Source organism: Solanum stenotomum, chromosome 9 (genome assembly GCF_019186545.1).
Source record: "Solanum stenotomum isolate F172 chromosome 9, ASM1918654v1, whole genome shotgun sequence".
NCBI lineage: Eukaryota > Viridiplantae > Streptophyta > Magnoliopsida > Solanales > Solanaceae > Solanum > Solanum stenotomum.
Window position 1 is genome coordinate 2,651,835 of NC_064290.1, and position 19,539 is coordinate 2,671,373.

The 19,539-nt window shown below is 31.9% G+C and overlaps 2 protein-coding genes across 3 annotated transcripts in view; both read left to right on the forward strand.

Moving 5' to 3' along the window:
- Positions 1-19,539, forward strand: part of LOC125875815 (probable galacturonosyltransferase 15) — a 222,935-nt gene that overhangs the window by 107,081 nt on the left and 96,315 nt on the right. The gene's annotated exons all lie outside the window — the stretch shown is intronic.
- Positions 15,831-19,491, forward strand: LOC125875822 (ribose-phosphate pyrophosphokinase 4-like). 2 transcript variants are annotated; one of them, XM_049556864.1, is made up of 7 exons: positions 15,831-16,064; positions 17,169-17,484; positions 17,731-17,826; positions 17,945-18,013; positions 18,098-18,226; positions 19,046-19,145; positions 19,238-19,491. In XM_049556864.1, exons 1-7 carry the CDS (start codon positions 15,943-15,945, stop codon positions 19,366-19,368), a joined length of 963 nt encoding a protein of 320 aa, XP_049412821.1. In that variant the 5' UTR covers positions 15,831-15,942; the 3' UTR covers positions 19,369-19,491. The 2 variants fall into 2 exon arrangements, with proteins under 2 accessions (XP_049412821.1, XP_049412822.1); XM_049556865.1 differs by having other exon boundaries at positions 19,244-19,491.

The window sequence follows — 19,539 nt, forward strand, 5'->3', positions numbered from 1 at the left end:
GCCAAAAACGGAAGCTATCAAATCAAGGGAATCGAAAGGAGAAAAATCGAATTATACCGAATTTAACTAGGTATGAAAGAAAAGAATTATTGGTGAGACTATAAAGCGGTCATTTAATTGAAAGCTTATTAGTTGCGTGTTTAGGTAGAGGATGAAGCTGCTGCAATTTCCTTTCCAGTAATATATTAATCGAATTGAAAATTGTATATATTTAAGTTATTGATCAATCAAATCACAAATTAAAGGTTATATTGAAATTTTAATAACTTAATTGATAGATTATCTGAATATTCATCTTATTGATGGAGATTTAATTTTTCATTATGTAATAAGGCTATACCACTGAATACCTTTATAAATGTAGACAGACTAAAGAATAATATGTAGCAAATTGATAGTGTTTTAACCAAATTTGAGTAATATATTAAAGTCTAATAACATTCCACATTTAAGTGTTAGTTGGGAGGAAATTAGTATTTTAAGACCATTTACAATTATTATTTTTTAAAATTATGTGTCTTTTTTACACATTCCCTTCTGTCACATCAATTATCATGACCTAATCTACTAGTGATAATAAAAATTGCAATACTGGTATTTTTTGGTCTCTTAATTTTGATTAAATTTTAATTTTAATCTTTATGATATATGATTTTTTATCACGATAATACATTTGAGTTTATCTGAAGATTCATTATATGTCATCTTCATCATTGGAGTATCTCATGGTCACAACGTATACATCTTCAAACTATGAGTAAAGATAATAATTGTCTAGACATTATTGTGACTATTTCAGAATTGAAATTTTAGTTCAAATGATTGTAAAATGAATTCATATTTTTTCTACAACTTTGCTCTACCATAGTATCGTTCATTATTCACGAGTGGATATATTGCAAGAATTAAAAAGAGAAAAATGAAAAAATAGGTAGGTCCATTTCTATCATTAAATTAAAGTGATATTGACTATATATATATATATATATATATATTACTGGATGCATTAAAAATACAGAGTAAAATTAAAGAACCGAGTTTTTAGACCCACACCGTGTTGGCCCAAAGAGCCCAATTGCAGAAATTACGATAAATAACGGGTCACTTGAACTTTTGTTTTAGGAATCACATAATTTTAATATGAAATTACAATCGATCCCTATCTAGTTTGTAATTACACTAATCCCTGAAAAAGTAAAACAAACCAGATACATAATATGTAGCTCGGATACATTAAAAACTAGCTCGGATACATTATAAAATAAACTGGATACATAATATGTAGCTCGGATACATTAAAACTAGCTCGGATACATTAAAAACTAGTTCGGATACATTATAAAATAATTTAGAATTAGGAGAGAAATACGAGATTTCAGAGGTTTTTAGAAATAGAAGGAAATATTAGAAATAAGGGAAACATATGACGTGTATTTCAGTAATTTTTCCTTAATTTTTTCGCTAAGGTAAATAGCATTTTTGTGGTAGGCGCCACATTTTTTGAATTTATGCCTTGCTAAGCATAAATCCGTGATTGTTAAGAGTAAAAATTAAAAATTGACTCATTGAAAGGATAAGAATTAAAGATCAACACATTTAAAAGCAAATTGTGTAAGTAAAAGAAGGAATCATACATTTTGGATATAATATTCTAAGACAATTACCTAAAGTGCTTATAATTGGATTCAAATTTTAATATTCATACACCTTTTGTGATAAAAACCATTGAATTCAGCCAACATGAGCTTCTTCTATGTGTTCGACAGTAATCAGTAGTTTTAATTCAAATTATATATTTGCATTTAAAAATTTATTTATTATATAAAAATATCAGAATTTATAAATTTAAAATTCTAATTCTGCGGGTATGATATCTTACATTGGGAACCCCCCCAAATACAAGCGTACGTGTGAACAACTAGATATATTAAAGAGAGGAATGGGAAACAAGCATATAGCATGCTACTAGAATATAAAAGAAACTCAGTTGACTACATTTTATTTATTTTTTTGTATTCTTCTATATTGCCATGCACTTGCTTTTAATGTTCGTTAGTTCATTAACATGATTCATTGGTATTAGACTTTGTGCATTTGTTTCAAATTGTTTATCCTTTTTTCCCAAATATAGAAATCATCGAAGCAGTGAACTCAGAAAAAACAGACAAGTCTATTTCCATTATGGTTTTGATATGGTGCCACCGACCATGCATCCAATATTATATATTTTTTTCCATATGCATATTTGGAAGTTAAATTGGTAGGCCATCTTTATATATAAAATGAGTTATATATACCCATTTGAAATAATTTCATGCATGTACAAAGCGATAATGTAGAATGAAGATAGTATAGAGTTAAAATGATTTATAAGAATTAATATTTTTAATGCGGTGTAATATTATTATTTGTTTTGGATTAAGTTTGAATGTTCTTACTTCACACCATTTAGAGTATTCAACATCTTAAAGATAGGTATTTTTTTTACTTTTATGATCGTGGTGTTTGAGATAGCTTTCGTGTATCTTGACTAATTTCACGGGATACCTGTCATCTCTCACCAACAACAGGTACCAAATAACTCTGTCCACCAAGGTCAGGAAAGATGGAAAGAATCATCTAGTGTTTTTTTGTCTCCGCTGAGTTTTTGAATCTGAGACCTCAGTTGATGTGAGGTCAAAAATATATATTTTTAATCATTAATTAATTGTCTCACATTTATTATTTATATCTGTCCTTTTTTATCATTAATTTTATGGATTGTGCTAAATAGTGTATTTTATTTGTAGGAGTAATTGACCTAAAGTTAAAGAAGTTTGGAGCTAAAACGAATTAAAGATGAAAGATTATAGAAAGAAATCAAACAACAGTTTCGTGGATTAAATTGAATATTATATTCATATTTATATACAGATAGCCAAAGAACGCCAATTGATATTGGCCTTGCCACGTGGCAGCAATGGAAGGAACAAGAACGTGAGGCGGTTCGGCAATACAGTTTCACGCGAAAAAGAAGAGAACCAAATTCAGTTTGGTTTTGAATTCCTAATTTTCTTTGGATTCAATTATTTTATTTAAGATTTACTACATTTATAAATAATCCATAGAAATAATTATTAGAGGCATTCAGTTATAGGAGATCAATTAAAGGGTATCAAGTAAAAAGTCGTCAATACCTTTTAGGGTTCTTTTCTTCTTGTTGTTTTCTTAAATATTAGTGGCTAAACGTCCTTGTTTTGGGGCTGTAGCCATGAATTAAATGTTGATTATTTGAGGTTTATGAATTAATTCTTGGTTGTCATTATAAGTTACTTCTATATTCTTGTTTTAGTATTTCTTGACTGGCCATCTAGAGATAAATATATTGTCTAATCTTAAAATCGAGAGAGGAGAGGTTAGATAGACCAAAGAATATAGAGAGCTCGATCGGCCCATTTGATTGAGGTGATTTGTGTTTAAGAGTGACGACCGGACAAACAACTTGTTTGGTTATGAAACAAGATGAAATATAAATGTTCGACAATTAGTCTATTTATCCCCGCTCAACGATGTAGTTAGATAGCAAATTGGAGTAGGCGACTAGAAGTGTGGAGCCCGACTCATACAATTAACCATGTAAACCAGTAACTTGACAACTAAAATTAGTTATAAGCCAAGAATATGATACATGAGATTCATTATATGCTGCACCCCTGGAATTTTCCAACTATTGTAAGTAATCTAATTATTTTGTTCTTGCATTCTTTTCTTTTTCTACTCTTAAATAAATAATTAGACCAATATAATTTAGTAAAAATAGTTAATTGACAAGTCCTTTGGGTTCGATAATCTGGTTCTTTTAATAGCCAATATATTACTTGCGCAACCATGTACACTTGCGTGTGCAATTGGGAGCAACAAGTTTTTGGCGTCGCTGCCGGGGACTTAGAAATTAACTATTTGTTTAAGTAATATTTTTTCTTTTTATTTATTTAAGTTTTGTTTTTATAAGTTTTTATTTATTTTTTTTTAGATTTTTTTTTCTTAACAATTTTTTTTTCCTTTTTTTTTTTGAATAATTTGATACTCTTATTGATATGGATGATTGAGATAAATCTTGGTTGATGAATGTCCTTTATGTGATATATGTGGTCGTCAATATATTCATTGGAATGGTTGTCTTATTCCCTTCCCCCGAACCCCTATTATGATTCTTCTGTATTTGTGATGTTGGTAGGGGCAATGAAGTGGAGAATGCAAAACAAGAGGCGCGCAATGTGAATTCACTTATGGAATGTACGGACATGCTGGACAAAGTTAATTCAAAAATCGCTGAACAAATGTTTGAATGTGTGGAAGAGCAAAAAATAATCACGAAACTGCGATATGCGCTTGACGCTATTCAATTAGAAATTACTGTCCTAGAGATTGCAGCCCAACAAAGAGAAAGCTATGAAGAAGTAGAGATAGTGAGCCAATCTTGGCTACAAGAACAAACTTAACTTCTAAAGTTTCATGAGTCTATTCGTGATGGTCTGATAGATATGACAAGCCAACTGATTGAAGGAAGAGTTGAGCTCACACAAGAAATAGATCAATTTGGCTCAGATATTCATGACTTGGAGACTCACTTGAACAAAAAGATTGAGGCGTCTGATGCCCAATTATCAATTGTCGTGGATGATGATCAACAAGTGGAGCAAAAAGAGAAATTTCAACCATTAAACAACACTTTATTCCTTAATATCTATGTTGAGAAAGAGTACAAAAGTGAGAATGTTGTGAATAATGTTGCTTTGGAGTTGAGGCAATTTGAATCTCATTAAAACACTTTTCTATAAAATCTGAACTAATAGATGAGTGTATTGATAAGGAACAAGACCCCTACATTCTAAGGTTTTTTAGTCCACGTAGACAAAACGACATTCCTCACCTAAGGGCCAAGAAGTGCAAGATGCGACATTAATTACTTGGTTCCTTTATCTTTATACCACCACCCCTTGAGAGGAGCAGAAAAATTGATGCAAAGTTAGGGGTAAAATTCATAAGTTCAAAGTGGAAAGAAAAGTGGTGAATTTATTGTGTTGTGCCGCGACGTTAAATTAGGTGCTTATTGGGGGGCAACCCAATTTATAGTGTAACTTCTTATTTTTTATTATTATTTTTATTACTATTATTTTATTTTTGTGTTGTTTTTACAGGTTTTGGAGAAGTCTGAGTATCCAAAATTTGGAGCTAAGGAGCACGTTTGAGCTTAAGTGTAGGGTGACGACCCTTGATGAAAATAAAGAGAACATGCTACTAGCTAGGCTAAAAGGCCTCAGGACGTTTTTCTAACCCTTGTTTTTAAATTTTATTTGATGCTTTGGGGACATAACATCTTTTTAAGTGTGGAGTGGAGGAATAAATTCCTAGTTCTTATTGTTTTATTGAGTCTTTTATTTTTTTAGGATGGGTTCCTTGGCTTTTGTTTTCGGTTCTTTTCTTGAGGATAGTCCCTTTGAACCGAGTGTCTTTTATTTTTTTAGGAATAATTTTTTTTTTTGAGAGAAAAGAAAAGACCCTTTTGAATGGTGTGATACTTGCTATTTAGGTCTAATTTTTTAGTAGTTCTTTCTTGTGAATGCTTGATAAAAAAAAATGCAGACTCTTTGACACCTAAGCTCATGGTTGTGACTTTGTATATAATTTATTTTATTTTGTAGTTTGTTATGATTATATCTCTCTTAAAAGTGGAATTGATCCATCTTGATTGATACTTGTGCCATGTGTGGTGAGAAATTCTTTATTCCATGATTTGCATTTTAGTCTAGAACTTTTCCTACATGTTATTGAAGCGAAATAAAAAAGTATTGCTTTGCTTAGGAGATGATAATAGGCTTTCTTTAATTTGTCTGGTAAATTTTAGTCTTTTCATATATTATATCACTAGTTAGCCTTTTTGAGCCTATAGCCTTTTGTTGGTAGCCATTTTGCCCTTGACTATTTGTTGAATCACTAGTTTTTGCACCTTGCTTCCTTGAGCATTATAACATAGACTTATTCTAATTATCAATTTTGAGAAAAAGGGATGGTTGAGTGAAAAGGTAATCAATGATAGCTACAAAGTGCTTAAAAAGCCCTCTTTGAAAGAATGTGATTTAAAAAAAAAATGAACAAAAGAAGTTACCTTGATGATGGCCCTGGTCCTTCCAAAGACATCGTACACCTTAATGCATGTAAAATACGTAAGTGAGGGTGGCTATTATGAAGGAAAGCTTTTTTAAAAAATGATTGAAACATTCTTGAGATGATGAGAATTACTTGTGAAATAATTGTTGAATAGAGGGCTGAAAATAAAAAAGAAAATAATGGGTGATGAAGTCTTAAAGTGCAAAGTGCTTAAGGAAGTGTAAGTCACTATTATATAGTTTTCCTACCCGTCCTTTAGCCTACATTACAACCTGTTAAAGTCCTATTTGATTCTATTCGAACATGCTTAATTAGTGGAGATGTACATAATGGGCAAGCTTATGATTCTTTGTGCATACATATGAATTTTCTTTGTGAGTATGAGAGTTGTTCTTTATATGAAGTCCTTAATTTATATTCAATCTTTTGAATTGAGTGTGTGGACTATTTCTTCTTGTGAGGGCACTTGTTTTATGATGGATATGTGATTTTATTAACTTTCTTTGATGAGAGTAGGGGAGCAAGCTTAAATTTGATGAGTTCAAAGTCTTTCCTTGAGGTAGGAGGTTAGAGGTTTGTTGTTTATTTGGATGTCTTGCATAATGATTGACAAGAGTACTTGGTGTTTTGAAATTGGTATATGGACTAATTGTTTGTATTAACCCAAGTGATGACATTCCTAGTATGATTTTTGAGATGAACTTTAATGTTTGCTCGAGGACGAACAAAAGTTTAAGTGTGGGGTGTTGATGTGAGGCCAAAAATATATATTTTTAATTATTATTTGCCTCATATTTATTATTTATATATGTCTTTTTTGAGCATTAATTTTATGGATTGTGCTAAATAGTGCATTTTATTTGTAGGAGTAAATTGACGTAAAGTTAAAAAAGTTTGGAGCTAAAATGAATTAAACATGAAAGATTATAGAAGAAAATCAAACAGCAGCTTCATGGATTAAATTGAATATTATATTCATATTTATATGCAGAGCCAAAGAACGCCAATTGATATTGGCCTTGCCACGTGGCAGCAATGGAAGGAACAAGAACGTGAGGCGGTTCGGCAATACAATTTCACTCGAAAAAGAAGAGAACCAAATTCCGTTCGGTTTTGAATTTCTAATTTGCTTTGGACTCAATTATTTTATATAGGGTTTATTACATCTATAAATAATCCATAGAAATAATTATTGGAGGCATTCAATTAGAGGAGATCAATTAGAGGGCATCAAGTAAAAAGTCGTCAATACTTTTTAGGGTTCATTTCTTCTTCTTGTTTTCTTAGAGATTAGTGGATAAACGCCCTTGTTCTGGGGCTGTAGCCACAAATTAAATATTGATTATTTGAGATTTATGAATTAATTCTTGGTTGTCATTATAAGTTACTTCTATAGTCTTGTTTTAGTATTTCTTGACTGGCCATCTAGAGATAAATATATTGTCTAATCTTAAAATCGAGAGAGAAGAGGTTAGATAGACCAAAGAATATAGAGAGCTCGATCGACCCATTTGATTGAGGTGATTTGTGTTTAGGAGTGACGACCGGACGAACAACTTGCTTGGTTACGAAACAGGATGAAATATAAATGCTCGTCAGTTAGTCTATCTATCCCCACTCAACGATGTAGTTAGATAGCTAATTGGAGTAGGCGACTAGAGGTGTGTAGCCCGACTCATACAATTAACCATGTAAACCAGTAACTTGACAACTAAAATTAGTTCTAAGCCAAGAATATGATACATGAGATTCATTACATGCTGCAACCCTGAGATTTTCCAACTATTGTATGTAATCTTATTATTTTGTTCTTGCATTCTTTTCTTTTGACACTCTTAAATAAATAATTAGACCAATATAATTTAGTAAAAATAGTTAATTAACAAGTCCTTTGGGTTCGATAATCTGGTTCTTTCAAGAGCCACTATATTACTTGCGCGACCACGTACACTTGCGTGTGCAATTGGGAGCAACAGAGTTCTCAACCACTTGATCAATTCGTTGACCAATAGGTCACATCCTTGGATACTCATTTTTTTCTTTTCAGCTATCAATATAAAATTTTATTTACACATCCAATACATAGTGTCAAGTTTCATCCATTAGAAAAAACTTGTAAATAATTGAACAACACATTTCAACGTCCATTTTGGAAGTTAATTGGTAGGTCATGTTTATAGTGAGTTATCCACTTTGTATGATCACTTGTATAAATGTTGTACTTTAGTCAGAAAAAAATATATGATTATTGTTTTGGTAATATCATCTGATCTATCTATATATTTTGTCAAAGGGGCCACAGTACTCATTTCGTGTTCTAACGCGTTGCTAAAGTACTTGACTAGTTCAAAACCAATCAGTTAATTTGAAGTGAGTAGATGGGCTTTAAATGAGAGTTGATTTTTATCTCATCAATAATATATATATATGTACGACGATAAATAAAATTTTGAACTAGTTATGTCGGGGACAAGATAAATAGACTGAAGATAGTATCAAGTTGTGACCGTCTAATGTCTGGCAAAATTAGTGAACAATTCAACACATGCAAGATTAGTCCGCCAAAAAAAATTGTGAACAATTCAATAAGATATATAGATAGAATAAATTACATAGTATTAAATTGTGACCGCCCAATATATATGCTTATAAATAATTGAACTATACATACGAGATTTGTCATGCACTTGCTATTGATGTTCGTTAGTTCATGAAGATGATTCATTGGTACTAGACTTATACACTTGTTTCTTTAAATGTCCTTTTAATTTTGAGGATATCTTTTTTTTTTTTCATTCGGTATCTGGGGTTTATATTGAAACTTCAATTAAATTTGAATCGCGCATTATGGGTTCATTTGAGGATGATACTCCCAACATAATTTTCTCCATATTCAAAACTTGAATTTCGAGACCTATGATTAAGGTGGAACAGTCCCCCCCCCCACCCCACCCCCACACACACACCATACCATAACGTTGATAATTTTTAGGATATATATCTAAGTGTGAACATTTTTTAAAAGTTCTGGACAGTAGATTGAGGTGATCATGTCCTTTTTAGAATATCTTAAGTCTATTTTCCATTATGATTGTTATATGGTAACACAGACCATGCAATAATGTTTTCCATGATCCATTTTTTGAAGTTAATTAAATTGGTAGGCCATCTTTATAATGACTTTTATCAAGGGTGTGCAACCGCAAAGTGGTGGAGTAAAAAAAATTTATACTAAAAAATATCAAAATATATAAAAATTAAAATAGACACATGTAAAAATTAAGTGAAGTCAACCTATGGTATTAATCAATCAATTAGATTATTTGATTGAATATATTTCGTCTTCTTCCCAACTCTTTATATTAGTGTAGAAATGTTTTCTTTAATGTATAGGCATAATAAATAAATAAATAAATAAATAAATATGTCTTTTAATTTAGTTTCAGTTGTAATTTATGTCTTTTAATTGTGGGTGTGTAGTCGGAGCTCCAATGCAGGCACCAAACATCGAGTGGAAAAAAAAATAAAAAATAGATATTTAAACTTGTATAAAGTTGAACAAGTAGACACATATGTCCTTTGTGACATAATACACGTAGAAGTTAGAACGTCACATATGATACCAAATTGCCACATAGAATGTCAAGTAGAACATGTGTATCTACTTATTGGACTCTATACAAGTGTGTCTACTTGCGCACAATCAAAATTAAAAAACATAAATATCAAGTAAGGCCGTCTATGTATTATGCCTTATGTATCCAACTGACTCTTCTCTTTTCTCCAATGTAGGACAACATCTTTTCATTTCATATTCACAACCCAACTCAAAGGTCACCAATTCAAAATCTCATTCACACCAAAAATAGTACAACAATTTGTGCAAATTAAATTATAGATCCAGCTACCACAGATAAAACTTTTCCTTCTTGCCCTACCATGTCGACAGGAGACATTAATTTTATTAGATGTCACAAAAGCTATATAGCTCAACTTAGCAACTATTCCCTCCCTCTGTCTCATATTACTTTATCATTTTGGACGGTGCTTAAGAAATTATTTTAAAAAATTACTAATTCACCCTTTAAAAAATTTCTTGGAAATTTTATAAACAAATGTGGACACTTTCAAAAAAAATTAATTACTGCTTTCTTGATTTAGTAATTAGGTGGACAATTAATATGGAACAACTATTTTTAATATAGTGATCAACTAATATGGGACAAAGGGAGTAGCATCATACTAAACCTTCTCAATTAAAGTGTTTTTAATTTTTGTAATCTAAAATTAAAGATTGATCTTAAACTTGTCATGTATAATGTTAGAATTAGCGACCTTACTAGATATAGAAAACACACCTTTTTAGACAGATCGAAAAAATAAATAAGATACTTGATCTAGGACGGACAAAGTATATATTATGAGTGTTGTGTCACATATTGTACTTTACTCTAATTATGATTAAAGTAGTACCGTTTGATATGCTAGGGAAATAATCCATTTTGTCAAAGGGACGAGCTTGACTAGTTCCAAAAGTAATTAAATGATTGGAGTATATAGATTGACTTTAAATAAGAGGTGAATGATTATTATCCAAAATATCAACCATAATTAAAATTTTGGACTAGTTCAATCATGTTTGTTGGGAAAATATTACTTTTCAAAACTTTACATTACATTAAATAAGGTGAGAAATTAAGGGCCTCGAGAAATAACGATTGCTCCTTCGTTTCAATTTATATGATACTGTTCAATTAGACAATAATTTTTTTTAAAAGAAGTCCTTTGAAACTTATGAATTATGATTTTTTGATATTTGTTGACTATAAATTATCTTTTTTAAAATGAAGTATTAATTGAGTAAACATATTAGAAATCAACTCTAACATATTAATGTTATACGCATTGGTACTAGACTGTGTGGCTATGATCACCTCATCTAATAACTTAAGCTGTTAGGAAGAAAAAAACACTTTTATTATTTAATTATATTATCAACATCCGTAAGATAAAAATCATCGAAACAAAAAACTTAGAGAAGACACAAGTCTATTTCCATCATAGTTGTGATATGGTACTTGCAACGACCATGCACTATATATGTTTTCTGTGTCCATTTTGGGATGTTAAATTGGTAGGTCATCTTTATAATGAACTTGACCTCTTGCAATGATAGCTAGCCTTTCATGTACGATTATTTTCTCTCAACGTAAAAAATAATATACCTTTATCAAAATATATCACGATATTTCAAATTTCAATAAGCGATGCAATTTGATGTAGAAAATCTTAGGCAACCCCTCCCTATCATGTTGACAGGGAAGAGTCCTACTAGGGACAACAAATTTAATTTGTGAGATGTCACAAAAATTATAAAGTTCAATTTGGCAAGTAGAACCATATGTAATTATGAATGTTGTGTCAAATTACATATATATTGTACTTTTACTCAAAATTATGATTATTGCTTTGGCAATTGGGAAATAGTATTTGATGTGCTAAAATATCTGAGTTGTCGAAGGGGGCAGCAGTCTATTCATGTTCTAATAACTACATGTTTGACTAGTTCAAACTAGGAATGTTTGGAGTATATAGATTAGATGGATTTTAAAAAAGAGTTTGAATGATAATTATCAAAAATATTAACCATAGTTAAAATTTTGGATTAGTTGTATGTGGGAATGCATTACTTTTAGAAGTTTACCTTACATTAATTATACTTTTTTCGTTTTGAAATAAGTGATGTTTTTAGATTGTGCATACTCCTTAACGAAACTACTCATTTCTAGACTTCTACACTTGCTTCTTTAAATGCGGGTAAAATAAGTTTAAAGAGTTTGAATGATAATTATCAAAAATATTAACCATAGTTAAAATTTTGGATTAGTTCTATGTGGGAGTGCACTACTTTTAGAAGTTTACCTTACATTAATTATAATTTTTTTCGTTTTAAAATAAGTGATGTTTTTAGTTTGTGCATACTCCTTAACGAAACTACTCATTTCTAAACTTCTACACTTGCGTCTTTAAATGCGGGTAGAATAAAAATAATATCAAGTTTAACACTTCAGCAAAAAATTTCAAAATATTAATTGGGTATATTGAAGATAGTATCAGNTATCTGAGTTGTCGAAGGGGGCAGCAGTCTATTCATGTTCTAATAACTACATGTTTGACTAGTTCAAACTAGGAATGTTTGGAGTATATAGATTAGATGGATTTTAAAAAAGAGTTTGAATGATAATTATCAAAAATATTAACCATAGTTAAAATTTTGGATTAGTTGTATGTGGGAATGCATTACTTTTAGAAGTTTGCCTTATATTAATTACACTTTTTTCGTTTTGAAATAAGTGATGTTTTTAGCTTGTGCATACTCCTTAACAAAACTACTCATTTCTAAGCTTCTACACTTGCTTCTTCAAATGCAGGTAGAATGACAATAGTATCAAGTTTAACACATCAGCAAAATTTATCAAAATATTAATTGGATATAATGAAGATAGTATCAGGTTAAATCCGTCAAGAAGAACTTGTGAATAATTCAGCAATGCATGCAAGATTTTGCCCTATGCGGTAAAATTTGTTAACAATTTTTTAAAAAAATAAAAGTAAAATGAAGATAGTATCGAGTTGTGTCACCCAACAATTAAGCAACACACGCAAAATTAGTTCATCCAGCTAAACTCTTGGCTAATTCAATAATAGCAAGTTGTGGCCAACCTAAAATTTGTGAACAAATTGACCTAAGTGTGTGATTATTTTTTAAAAAAATTCTTCTCATTATGTAACGCTGAGGCTATTTATGCAAAACTTACTTAAATGGGACAAAATATAAAACAATACTGTTGGGCTTTTTATTTGTGAATTGTGCGGATCTCACAAGGGGAAGCCTTCTCAGTTTGGGCTTTTTGTTTCACCGTCATTGTCTGTTGGGCTTTCCATTTTTATCGAGTATGGGCCTTGTGGACTTGAGGCCTCATTGCCTCTTTCGTTTATTTATTTGATATAGTATACACATACAGAATATACCATGTATAATGTTTATATACGCCTATTATACATACACGCGCACATATATTAGGTACATGACCATTAAGTGAAACCAGGGGCGGAGCCACCCTTTCCCAAGGGTTGTCAAGCGACACTCCTTAGCCGGAAAATTATATTGTATATAGAGGTTGAATTTTGGTTTAATAAATACATATATACAAGTGTTGACACAAGTTGAAGATTTAATCTAGAGATTAAGGAGTTGCGAAAATTCCTTGACGTGTTTTAGCTCTACTTGCCTCATAATTATTATTTTTACTACAAACATTAACACCCTTTAATGAAAAATCTGATTAATTACGATGCCGGAATAGGTTTATATAGTATGTACATTCTCATAATGAGAAGGGGTCATTCGTGCTATCTAAATAGATGCAATGTTTATATATGGCTCCCTACATCGTTATGATCCATTTAGGATTAGGAATACAATTAATTGGACCTGTTTTTTACATATCTCTATTGGGACCCTATTCATCTCTTTGAGTGAATCGAGAAATAGGTTTGATTGTCCATCTTTTTATATATAATATATTAGGTATTGCATATTCCGAATAATTCAAATCAAATCAATTAGATGTACGTCTAACTTGGACCTATATACACAATATTATATATAATGTATTGATGGTATATATTAGGTACATGAGTGTTACCAACAAGAGTTGTAGTGGAGTGGTAAGTACTCCTTCAATTCATCCTTAATCAAGAGATCTCGGGTTCAGCCCCCTTGGATACGGAGTCGTCATAGTTAGGGAGCGCTTTACCCCCTAATGTGTGGGACTTCCCGACGCGAATGCAAATTTAGTCGGTCTCCAATGTGGGTACCAGACACCAGGTGAAAAACAAAAAGAAAAAGGTACATGAGTGTTAGTTGAAACTATGGGAATTCCAAGGCACAATGGAAAACATGTTTGAAATTAGAAAAATATAATATCTACCATCACCCTTAAAGACCCTACAAGATTGTAGGTGCCCTACCAAATAGTTTTTGCCTTTTGGTGGAGGCTTCTCTTTATGTTTTATATATATTATTTATGTTACCTTTAATATATTTAGCTCACTCGAAAAATGTCTTAAAATAAGTTTCATTAAATATATTAGTAAATGATGTATATCTTAAATATACGACAGATAATTGTTATAATAAGTATTGATAATATAGTAATTTTAAATTTCATACTGCATATTTTAAGGTTTTTCTTTACACAATGTGGTAAATAAATATCATTTTCTAAGCTACTTTACTTTTTTTTTAACAAGAAAAGGTGGTTAGCGTTTTGATAGAGATATATGATGTTCTAGCAAGAATCACATTCTATATTCCAATAAGAGAAAGTAAAATTTGCGGATATAATAAAAAGATGAGTTCAATCTATGTCACAGAATATTGTCTATTTCAAATGTGATGAATTAAGTAAGAAAGTTTAGGTTAATTATTAATTAAAAAAATATTATGAAGTGTTTTTTTTTAACAAATTAGTCAATGGCTAGTTGACTGATTGAATTAGCGTGAATATTGTGCAGAAGAAAGTCGTTTTGCTTTATCATTTATAAAATAAAAAAATGATTTCAAAGACAATTGATAAGTAGGAATTGAAAATTTCCTGAAATGACTTTTCGGGTATGCAGAGTATAGAAAAATAAGTTTCATAAATAGCATTGCACTATGATTATTTTTCTCTCCCCCACCCCCTCCGACCCAAATTCATCCACACCAGCCCTCCAAAACATAGCTATTCTCGTAGCGTTTATCTATATTATATATGAATACTTTTTATATAATTTTTTTTTTTGTTTTTTCTATCAAATGCCAGGAAATCATTCCATCCCAAAGTAATTACTAGTATCATTTTTTGCTTATCAAAATTCTAATTACATAAATTTTGACCAATATTTTAAGAAGTATCTTTTCCCGACCCAACCCACACTCCACGCAACTCATCCACTCCCGCCTTCCAAAATATATCGATTCTCATAGCGTTTGCTTTAATCATATATAAATATATGATTTTTTTTTTGTTTTTTTATCAAATACCAAAAAATCTTTCTCCAATAGTAATTGACATTTTTCTCTTTTCGTGATTGTTTATAATTAATATTTTAAAAAGTTTTTTTTGTCATATTAGTATGAGAAAATCATAATTTATACAACTTTTTTTACATTATTTTCAAAATCTAAACTTTTGTTTTTAAAATATTAATTTAATTTCAAATATTGTTCAAATTAACTTTCCAATAAAAGTACTTTTTTTGTCCTAATTTCTGTGACACATTTTGAATTTCAAGATTCAAACAAGTCTATTTTTGACCGTACGTAAAAATTGTATACATCTTTTAAATATTTTGAATTGTCAATTATTGTGACTTATAATACTGTTTATGTAGTTTATAAATATATTTCATTTCAAAAAATTGAAGATTTCATTAGTAAATTTTCAATCAAATTTAAATTGTTTGACTTTCGAAAAACGAAATGAAGAAGAGGACAAAGGGAGAACGCATTTCATAAAAATATATATTTTTTTCGTACCAAACACAACCAATTAAAGGAAAGATTGTGTAGAATTTTAAAAAAAAAATTGCTAATAAAACAAGAGGTCACCAAAATCCACATTCCACGCCAAAAAGGCATACTTTAAATAAGCAGCAGACAGTGCGCGGCACTGTTGCCGGCAAAAGTGAGAAAAAAGCTCTCTGAGGCAGAAAGTCGCCGGCGTTTGGACTGTAAATTTTCCGATGGAGAACGGTACGTTAACGAAGAAGCAAGTGCTTCTATACTACTGTGTTGAAATGGAAGATGTTGCTCGCAAAATCGCTTCTGATTCTGACTGCATTCACCTACATTCCATTAACTGGAGGTAAACAAAAACAAAATTCCCCTTTTTCATTTCTTCTTGTCACTCAGCTGAACTGTGCTATGCCATTTATAAAAGCTTAAACAGGTTGTTTGTACATAGATTTCGAAGTTGAAAGTTGAAAATTTGAGTTTTTGAAGTTCGTGATTTTTGGAATTTGAAATTGCATTTTGCGTGTAAACAAATTGAAGTTTTGTGAGCGGAAGTTCCGAAAACCCAAAAATTGGTTTGAACCAGTTTTTGGGAACTCGAAAGTATAATTTCATGGCCAAACAGTCCAAAATCTATGGACAAACACTAGCTATTAAGTTAATACCGAGTTGTTGAATTTGTGTGTTTATTATAATTCTTCCACATACCTTAAGTTCAAATCCTTGTTACATATAATTTGCTTCAAAAGATTAAGTGATAGAGGAAATGGAATCAAAATTCTCCGTTGTTGTATTTGAAGCTACTCTTTGGTGACTGAGATACAGTTTTTGTTGACATAGAAGATGTTGTCGTATTAAATGGTGTTTGAAATCGTGATCTTGACTAAAGAATAATCTACTCTAAATAGTGCTGGAAAAGTGAAAGTTAATTTTTCCAATTACATTTTCCTAATCAAACATTGGCGCATTCACTAGTAAAGTTTCACTGAGAAATGACTTACCAAGACTTGGGGAAAACAACTTTGATGAGATCTTTCAATGTAATGAACATCAACTGCCTCAGACCCAAATTAGTGTTACTTGTGGCTGAGATTCTTTTGAGCGGAGGGTCTATCGAAAACAGCTTTTCTACCTCAAAGGTAGGGGTAAGGTCTGCATGCATTCTATCATTCCCAGACCCCACCTGTGACTTGTGAGATTACACTGGGTATGTTGTTGTGCGTATCTTTGAGGGGGGGAAAGGTAGTTAGTTGCTTATTGTTTACAAAGTTAGTTCAAGACTTCAATTCCTGCCCACTTAGTTACTGAGACCAAATAATGATCAATCGGCAATGCATATACTTAAGACTTATCTACCTTGTATACTGATGGACCTACAAACAATGCTGATACTTGTAAAATAGTTTGCATTGATTGTTTTTGGGACAAAGCTAACAAATATTTGTGCATGTTCCAGGAGTTTCGACGATGGTTTTCCAAATCTCTTCATAAACAAAGCACACAATATCCGTGGGCAGCATGTTGCTTTTCTGGCATCTTTCAGCTCACCAGCAGTCATCTTTGAACAACTTTCTGTGATTTTTGCTCTTCCGAGGCTGTTTGTCGCGTCTTTTACGCTTGTATTGCCATTCTTTCCAACTGGATCCTTTGAACGGATGGAAGAGGAAGGAGATGTGGCTACTGCATTCACCATGGCTAGAATACTATCAAACATTCCAATCTCAAGAGGTGGTCCAACCAGTGTAGTTGTCTATGACATCCATGCATTGCAGGTTAATTTCACTTCTTTCACATAATTTTAGGTCATCTGTGCTCTGCGTTAACATGTTTGCTTAGGCTACTTGTATCTTAGATTCTTTAATTGACCTTTGCAAGAGATGGTGTCTTTTCGCTAGTTTGCTTTTCTATGCTTCCCGATACTTCCAAAGTTAGGCTGATAAGACCAACTGGCCTCGTAATGTGTTCTTAGCTCAAATGCTTCTCGAAATATTTATGTTCATGTGTCTATGTTTCTGCAGGAGAGGTTTTATTTTGGAGACCAGGTTCTGCCTCTGTTTGAGACTGGAATCCCGCTGTTGAAGCAACGGCTTCAGCAACTTCCAGAATCTGAGAAGGTGGACAGATTTGATGTTAAATATATTTATCCTAGTTTCTTCAAGACGAGGACTTACCATATTAAATATGACTATTTGTCCAGTAAGTAGTCACGTCTTAACAGTTTTTTAATTCCAGATAGTGATAGCCTTTCCTGATGATGGAGCTTGGAAACGGTTCTACAAGCAATTGGGCGACTATCCTGCTGTTAGTAAATAATAGAAACTCATTTCCTTTGGTTTCTCTCTACTACCTTATATCATCTCGAACTTAGTAGATTTCTTCTCCTAGGTAATTTGCACTAAAGTCCGGGAGGATGATAAGAGAATAGTCAGGCTTAAAGAGGGTGATCCTGCCGGCTGTCATGTGGTCATTGTTGATGACTTGGTCCAATCTGGAGGTACCCTGATTGAATGCCAGGTAATCCTGCTTCTTAAATGTGCAAATGTTCTGATTATTGTGTTTGAGTCCTCAAATTTGCATCACTTGAACCTTATGATGATTTTAGTTCTTACTGTTCGTCCAGTGTCTATCTTCTTTAGTTCTATGGTTGTGAAACAGTCGTATAGAACTCTGGTTCTTCCTTCCCTTATTTTATATTTACAGAAATGTTTGAAGAGGTGTTATTATGTTCATTGCATAAATTTTCTGATTGCTTCTTGTCCCTTGTTACCTGATTTTGTTTAGCAGTAGGGAATATGTTTTTGTTTGTTCAAATTCTGTGTACATGCTAATTTCTGTTTGTTTAGCTACATACCATGTTTTCTCTACCCACTTCATTTTTGGGTCATTTATCCTTCTCAGCTTTGAAGTTAAACCAACCATTTGTTTCTCCAAGACCTGTCAACTTACGATTTTCAGCTTCAAAAGTTTATAAATAGACACTGATAAATATTCCTCAACAGTTATGGGACTGAGTGTTTAAAGGTAAGAATATATGACAAGCATCACTATTTGGAGAAGGCAATATTGAAGCTCCCAACATGTCCAACCAGAAGGGGGGGAGGTGGTGTGTGTGTGTGCGCATGCGTTTAGGTTATGGGATCCCTTTGTTATGCGATTACACCCTCATGACTGTCTTTTGGGATCAGCTAGTCCAGTTAACTCATTCTGAGTTGTTTAAAATATTGGATCTCACATCTTAAAAAAAAAAAATGAGCGCATTGTGTTTACTTTTTACTTATATCAGTATTTCTGGCACCATAATGCTTTGTATCTTTGGCCTTTTTGCTTCACCAGAAAGTTTTGGCAGCTCATGGTGCAGCAAAGGTTAGTGCTTACGTGACCCACGGAGTTTTTCCAAAGCGGTCATGGGAGCAATTTTTGCACAAGAATGATGGTAATTAACTACTGTATTTCTATCTGTCTTTAGTTCTCTCCTTTAAAGTTACCTAGTTTTCTGACTCTTTCCAATACGCTCTTCGCGCTCAGGCACAGAGAAGGCATTCACATACTTTTGGATCACGGATTCGTGTCCCGTCACAGTGAAAGCCATTGCTAATAAAGCTCCTTTTGAAGTTATCAGCTTGGCAGGATCAATAGCTGATGCACTTCAAACCTGAGATCATTGTTTGCTACAACATCTATATGACTATTAAAAAGTTGAGCAAGCATTTACCCTTGTAAGAGAAACCTCTCATATGCTAAGTCCCATTGTAATAACATTTTCACTATGTCAAACTGATGCACAACCACAGCTTGCATTCTCACTAGTTTCTAACATGTGTTGTCTT

Bases quoted from the DNA above. Each gene is read 5' to 3' on its own strand.
- LOC125875822 (XM_049556864.1), top strand. From the start codon at position 15,943: ATGGAGAACGGTACGTTAACGAAGAAGCAAGTGCTTCTATACTACTGT. The intron at 16,065-17,168 runs GTAAACAAAAAC...TGCATGTTCCAG, and splicing joins CTACATTCCATTAACTGGAG to GAGTTTCGACGATGGTTTTC. The intron at 19,146-19,237 runs GTAATTAACTAC...CTTCGCGCTCAG, and splicing joins ATTTTTGCACAAGAATGATG to GCACAGAGAAGGCATTCACA.